The sequence below is a fragment of the Drosophila montana genome, unplaced genomic scaffold, assembly GCF_035044405.1.
Source record: "Drosophila montana isolate Dmon_TW-CO22-7 unplaced genomic scaffold, ASM3504440v1 contig_1505_1, whole genome shotgun sequence".
Classification (NCBI taxonomy): domain Eukaryota; kingdom Metazoa; phylum Arthropoda; class Insecta; order Diptera; family Drosophilidae; genus Drosophila; species Drosophila montana.
This window is the reverse complement of record NW_026996452.1, coordinates 1,959,122-1,967,042: the sequence shown is the minus strand read 5'-3', so window position 1 is coordinate 1,967,042 and position 7,921 is coordinate 1,959,122. Positions and strand designations below refer to the sequence as shown.

Sequence of the window (7,921 nt, the reverse complement as noted above, 5' to 3'; positions counted from 1 at the left end):
TCAATACACAAAGTGAAATTGTAGCATGCCCCAAAAGCAGAACAAACGATTGAGACTTACAAAAAAAAAAAATTAATATAAAAGAAATATTAATAACAATTGCTGGTACACACTGCCAGCTCCTGCATATTCGTTTCATGCAAATCTTAACGTAAGCCCACATTTGAATTCATGACTTGCAACACCGTGCGAAAACTGTCAATTGAGATACAACAAATTCAATTAAAATAAACAAAAATATTGAAAAAAAAAACTTTGGGAAAACTGTTGAAATTGTTAATTGATTCGTCTGTTCATTTTTAATTTTGTGATGAACGTTGGGGCATGCGTGCGCGTTATTTATTTTATATTGCCATTAAACGACAAGAACGAGCAGACGGCGTTGTGTTGCACTATTGTCAGCAACAAAAAACACATGTAAGACAACCAAATTAGCAGCACCCAGGCAAAAACAGCAAAAAAAGAAAAATTAATAAAGGAATATTCGGCAATCAAATACGGGGGCGCCACTGTGAGCTGTAACAAGCCAAATATAGTGTAACGGTACACTGTGTGCCGTGCAATAAAAGTCAAGTGCCGCGTGGCATTCAACATTGAGAGACAGAGCGTGACAGAGGGGCAGCCAGTGCCAGAGAGCGCTTCGCATTGTGTCATTGACAAAGTAACGCATCGCGCGATAAGAGCCAACAAGAAGCACCCAACGAGACGCTCGATAAACGGCAAACAAAATGAGCAACCAGCAGAGGAGCAGCAGCATCAAGGAAGGGAGGAAGAGCAGCGGCGGCGGCATCAAAGAGCTGATAGCGCAACTATTGCTTCTTATCAGCATCACATCAGGCTTGCCGGGTAAGTGCCAGGCGAATGAAATGTGCGCCCTGTCCCTGTTTTCCGTGTTCTCTTCCCATTTGAATACCCTGTTTTCAAAGGGGGAGCAACAGAGTCAATTGGGCTTGTGCCACGTCTCATCTTGCATATTTGTTATATTATTTATAATATTATTTATTTGACCATACTCGACTACCTTTAATTTCAAACTTTTATTGATGGAATGACAATTCATAAATGATTTTATAATTAACAGTCCATCAATTTTATTTTCGCCGGATCGTTGAGTGTAACTGAATGTATATTTGTCCTCAGCCCACACACAAACAATACTATTTATTGAGATTACATAATTGATGAAATCATATAAGGATATATCCAAAATATATTCGACTTGGCCAATATCAATCCCCAATTTAACTAGTCCTGCTTGACTATTATTAATATACTTTGAACTCCGTCTATATTAAAAACAGAGTATCCTGTCATTCCGTCTCTTCTAACTACAATTTACAAACTTGTTTTTTCCTGGCCGACTTATCTTAGCCCAAAATTAATGCAAATATTTAACGTGTTTTTTTATGGATTTGGCGTTGTCATGCTCCTAGCTGTTGGCCCGAGCTGGTTGCCTCTGCCATTGCCGTTGCCTACGTTTAGGCGCTGCCACCATTGACATCGACTGTCGTCATAAAGATGATAGTCGGGCAGGAAGCTGGTGACTTGACATGACTTATAAATGGCTTTCGATTAAGTTGTCACATTAGCATTAATCTCAACATGGCTCCCCATGTCTTCACGTCGTCCCTCCCGCCATCACCATATCGTGGCTGGCGTAGGCCATTGAAGTTCAATCAAGTTGTCTGGATTGCCTGCTGTGCGGGAAGCGTGTTAATGAGCCGTGAGCCCTCATAAGTTGCTTTCGATTATGACGTTGACGTTGAGCCCTTCTCACTCTGCTTATGACGACGAGTCGATTCAGTGCAAGGCATTTTCATGCTTGAGGTGCATTAGAAGGCTTGAGTTGAACTGGGTCAAGTCGGCTGCTGGCCAAGTGGCATGCGCATCAGCCCCTACTATGCCAGAGATGCCACCGTAATTAGTTGGTTGACCCCATGGATGGTCCATTAAATTACATGGCATAATTGGAAATTAATTACCCAGCGAGCATACCTGTAGGTATTTACCTGCTCTCGCACAAATTGATTATTTTTATTAAAGGACATGCATGTTTAATTCCATACAAAGGCAACCACAACCTGACAAACGGGCGAATGTTTCATGAATAACCGCGTGTTATAATTCGGCCCTTTAAATTAAATTCATCAACTCTGTCGGGCCGACAGATGCTCAGCATGAGACTCTGCGTTTAACTCTCAGGCTTTGTATGCAAATAAGTAATACAATTATGGGGCATTGAAAATGAATGTAAAGGCCAGCCCAATATAATTTTAATTTTATTTCAATTTTAAGCATTTTATATAAGCATTTTTATATTTTATAACCTAAAGCTATTATCAATTGTTGCCAAGTTTGCAAGCTCGCGTTGCGTATTCCGTATACGTAATGCTTATACGTATACGTAATGCGGCATGTGTGTGTTAGGCCGAGTGCCACACCTACTTTGGATGGAATTGGCATGTTTTTCCAAGCGATTCGCTCAACATTTTTGTGATTCAACGATTTGAAAACATTTTCGCATTTCCTGTCACCTACCTCAACCCCCAACCCTTGGCCCCTTTGTACACAATTGTTGTTGTGCCACAATAGCAAACAGTTAAATAAGCGATACGATTCGCCGATAAATGTGAATTCGTATATAAAAAAAAAATAAGCCGAAATCAACAGCTGGCATGGTGCTTTGTGTCAGTGGGTCGCACGGTGTTGGGTTCAGTTTCGTTTTATTTAAAAAATATTTGTGCTTCTTTATTTAACAAAAAAGTTGTTTGCATTGTTTCTATTCGTCATTGTGTGTATCTTCATCATTTTGTGCGTATTTCACATTTATGTTTTGTCGAAGCATTTCCGATGCATTGTTTTTATTTATATAATATGTAGTGGCCATTTCTTGCATTTCGACAATATTTTCATGAAAATAATTGAAAATGATTCCAACAGCTAGGCAGAAAAAACGTTAGTGTAAAGAACGGAATTTGTCAATTGAAATTCATCGTTTACTTTTAGTAATTTTTTGAGAATGTGAAATTGAAAGGAATTTATGATATTTTGTAAATTCCTCAGGTTATTTTTAATCAATATATATATTGGCTTATTCGAATGTTTGGTATTTACAACTATTATATGATATTGTCTGTTTTATTGACAATAGCTTCTCTTAAGGCTAGAGACAAAAAAAAAATCAATTTAATATCGTTTATTGAAACTGCGATTAAAAAACATAATGAAATAAAAATGTTTTATTGACATGCTACTCTCAAAGCTAGAGACTAAAGGAAGAACAGGAATTTAATAATAATATAAAAATAAATAATATAACTGTCGTTACTTGTAAAAGAATTTTTGGAATTTGATTATTGATTGTATAAATGCAGTTAAAAAGAAATTAAAAATCAAACCCGAAACCAGTTCCTTTTGGCAACGACATGTGTCCATAAGAAGAAATCTTTACAAATCATATAGCAGATAAATAAAACATTCGATTTTTATTGTAAACGCGAATACATCAGGAAGGGCAATGAGAAAGTTTGTGCGCTGTCGTTTTATTGCTGTGCCAAAAATTGGGCTCAATAAAAATTTACGTTTCATAAAATTTATTATGTATGCAACACAATGGCAATAACAACAATCGATGCGGGGGCCAAAAGTTAAGACCGTCGCGCTGGCAAAGCGGCAAAACTTACGCAGCATACAAAATGACGACCGAGTCCCAGGGAAAATCAAAGCTGAAAAAAACATAGGAAATGAACAACTTTATATGCAGGATAATGGTCAAGCCATTATTAAGGCTCGTATCCTGAGTATGTGTTCTGGTGTGTGTGTGTGTGTGCGAGTGGCTGATGTGTGTGTATTAGTAAGTTCTAAATAGTGGGCGCATAGGCCCAACCGAATTTATGATGTGTGTGTGCTTGCGACCCTCAACACTTAAATCGTGTTATAAGGTGAAGTGTGAATCAGCTTTTGGGCGTGCCCAAGGCGCACTTCCCCACTCCCGCAAAAATAACCACAAAGATTGAAAGGGTGGAACAATGCTGTATGAATGCGTCAAAAGATGCAAAAGTATCTGATACTTAAAATTGTGTATGATATGCAATAAAGCGATAAAAGCTCAGCATACACATATATGTATATGTATATATATTTCTATATACTATATATGTAGCTAAAACATTGATAGTATAATTAGTGTTTATTAGTTGATATGTACTGTTAACCATTTTAAACTGGTGCATAGATTAAATTTTAATAATAGCACGCTTAAGATACGACAAAAATATATGTACAATTTAACATAGCTATCAGTAGCTTTATGCACAAAGTAGATAATAGCGCATCACATTTCAGATGTTGGCAACTTTAACTAAGAATTCTCTCTAGGCGTGCACACGAGCCCAATAATCGTTATTAAACTCTCTTTGTGTCGTATGCATTTAATTGATGCTGTTTGGCTTTCGGGAAAATGCTGTTGGTTGTCGAATTTTTGTTTAGCTCACATGACATAGATTAAATCTTTTGTCGGATTTTCAAGTAATCGAAGTTAAAAGTTTGCTATCACAGTTTTTGGGGACCGCAGCTGATAAAAGCTTTGGCCTAATGGCTGTTAGCTGACAAACAGACTGAAAGACAGCCAGACAGCGGGACGAGCACGCAAATGGACGAATGGTTGGGCAAACTTGAGTATTAAAAGTCAAATTTATGTAAAACATTGTGTAAACTGTGTGGGCGATATGCAAATACCAGCAATGCGTCGAGGGGAGTAAATAGTAAAGTCAGCATGACTTTTCAATTTCAAATGTGTTTAATGGGCTTTTATGGTGTCAAAGGGTCGCTCGGTCCGCCAGGCTGGCATTTATCAAGTGTGAGCCATTGGAATAGCTGACTGCATTTCCCAGCGAAAAACCCGCATCTGTGCAGCCAGCATGTGTGTGTGCGAGTGTGCGTCTGTGCGAGTGTGTGCTGTTAATGAAAATTGAACTTTTTGGCAAAGCTGCGAAAGTGCCGCACTTGGGGAATAGTTGCAGGGCCACTTTAATATTTGACCTGAAACCGGCGGCAATGTGGAGGCATAAAAGTTCGCACTGATTGGGCACCATTCAGCAGGCGGCAGCAGTTGCCAAGGGCAACTTTTAATTACACTAAAATAATTACAAACCAATAACTTGATCAACGCATAGATCACCCAATCAATATTGCAACACAAAACACACACACACACACACACACAAGCAGAGGCAGGCAGCCAGTTGCTGCAACGCGTGCATCAATTAAGCACAGCTCCAGAAAAAACATTTCAGAAAAAAATTAAACCAAATGGTTTGCCGTAAAATATGAAAAATTGTCGCTGTAGAAAATGTTGCCATATGAAACGGGGGCACAGGCTGTGGCAGCTACAACAGCTTCTTGTTTGGGCGGGGGTTGCACGTAATGAAAATGTTGCTCATATGTAAATACCAGATACGAGTGTGTGGGTGTACGTGCTTGGCTGAATGTGTGCGTGTGTGTTTGTGCTGTTTGTGTTGTTTGTGTGTTTGCATGTGGATCAACAGGGACACATTTTGTGTATGTGCCGCACACACAGCGGCTGATTGCGTTGGGCTTTACAAGCTGCGTTGAGCGGCATGCGCCTAATTAAATTAGAAATTAGAAAACGGAAATATGAGCACAAAATCTTGGTGGCAGAGAGATGGATAGAGGCAGAGTGAGCGAGGAGAGGGCAAGGAAGTGAAGCAGCAGGCGCAGATGTATATGATTTTTGGTTTGATAAAGTCAAGAGCTGGTGCACCAGGTCGAGTGTGTTGTATTTCCCATCGATTTAGATCCCAGCGCTGCCAACACAGACAAAAGCATACTTTTTATTTTATCCTATACCCATTGAATATTCATAAAATGGGCATCAAGAATATATATTATAGGTCAGGATCGATAGCCGAGTCCAACTTGCCGTGTTCGTCTGTCTGTCCGTAAGTTAGCGTCAATCTCAGATCGTAAATGAGCTAGAGAATTTATTTTGATCTTATTTTCTTCCAATGCCGAGTTTTAAAATCATAGATAACTTGCACTTGCCAGAATAAGCATTCATATGCTTATGTCCTGCTTCTTGTTTTGGTAGAAATTCCAGGGTATCTCCTATTCGTTCACTCTCGGCTGAAGCACACTTTGGTTGCTAATTAAATTATGTAAAATTCCAGAAAGAGATGCATCTATAAGGTACACAGAGGCTTCCCTTCGTTTCCTTCCAAACAGCAAGCTCAAACAAAGTCGAGCAAATATGTGCACACATGCCCACAAACAGCTTGAGCGGGAGTGTGTGTGTGTGTGTGTGGATGTTGCAAGTACTTTCTAATGCAAAACAAGCCAAACAAAGCAGCAACTAAAACAGGTTGCAACATCCAGTGTACAGCAGGAGTGAGAGCATTTGCTTTAAGCAGAATTCGCACAGATTAAGGACTTTTGCCAGACAAGGCGGGTCGTGGCGAGTCGAGCTGAATGGCCTTGTTGATGGTTAGTGTCCTCTTTTCAAAGCTGTTTCTTCTTCTTGTATACCCTGCAAGCATTGAAAATTTGCAAAAAAAAAGGGTATAATTGGCTTGTACAAATGAACGTGGCAGGCTCTTACGACCTCTTTAAGTAGACGAAATCTAACTCAGCATCAACAGTCGAGTCGATCCGTCTGACTGATCCTCCGTCCGTCCGTATGAAGCATCTTAAAATTTGAAACTTGTGCTCTACTTTGAAATCAATTAAAAATTAATATTCATTTACTGTTTTTTCTCCTAAGCTCAGTTCTTATAGAAAATACAATTTAAAAAACATTTGTATAGTTAGAGTGTTGGGCTTTGGTATATATGTATATAGATAGTTGGGTGCCATATTTATTTCGTGAAACTTGCATAAAGTTCATATAATAAAGACAAAAGTTATTCTATTATAACAATATATAAGGAAAGAAGGAGCGCAACCCCTGCATGAAGCGTGCGTGCTTGTGGGTGTGTGTTTGTATTGGTATTTTTTGTGTACTTGCGCATTTATAGAAGGAAGTTCGAATGCTTGTATTAGCAGCCGGGCGACAGATACAGGGTACCCCTAGTGGAGCACTCCCGACTATACCACTTTTGCTTGTTTTCTCTTACTTTCTCTCTTTCTCCCTTTGATTTTCGTTTGCCCCAAGCGCCAGTTGCTGCGGGCCGTGGCCTTGTTGTGGTTTACTGAAAGTCTTTGCTTGCAAACACATTTATTATGCATGCACTTTAAATTGTAAATTTCACTGCTCGTCACAGCACACACCCCCCGCGCCACAACAGAGCTCCTCTCCATCTGCCTGTCAACTACAACTTTAGTGGCAGCCAATGCGGATTTGCTGCCAGCTGTGGGCCATGGCTAAGACCTGCTGATGCGCCTGATGAGCTTTGCCATATTGTTTGAATTTTTATGGACTCACGCTAGGTGCCCCAGTTGTCCCAGCTGCCCCACTTGCCCCACTTGCCCCACAGCCACCTGCCTCCCACCCGCCCTGCTCGTTCTGTAGGCGTTGAGCGGCTTTTCGGCATTTTCGTGTTATTATCCTTAGTGCTGAGGGCCTTTGTAATGCACAAATGGCTTTAGTATCCGTTTTCCCTGCCCTTTCGACTTCTGGCATTGCCAAATAATAAATTTAATTGCCTGGCAATTGTTCAGCTCGTGTCAGCATTCTTGAGCCGAAAGACGGGTTGAAATACTAGCTAAAATAAATCTTGGCAGTCAGAAAGTGCAAGTAATTTGCAGCATCCTGTATTTATCCAGTATGTATATATATGTATATACTATGCAAATGTATATATATGTATATATTAATGCAATTAGATTCTCGGTAATTCATTCGTTGGCAAAAAGTTGGTTTCAGGCATTTCCTTGCTTGACCAAATTAAGTAGTTACACCGATTGA

General features: G+C 39.7%; 1 protein-coding gene across 1 annotated transcript in view; it reads left to right on the top strand.

The window, feature by feature from the left end:
• Positions 1–205: 205 nt before the first annotated feature.
• Positions 206–7,921, top strand: part of LOC135432910 (uncharacterized) — a 73,269-nt gene continuing 65,553 nt past the window's right edge. Inside the window, 1 exon segment of the mRNA XM_064688806.1 lies at positions 206–846. Within this exon segment, the coding sequence (XP_064544876.1) occupies positions 729–846 (118 nt within the window). The 5' untranslated portion in view covers positions 206–728.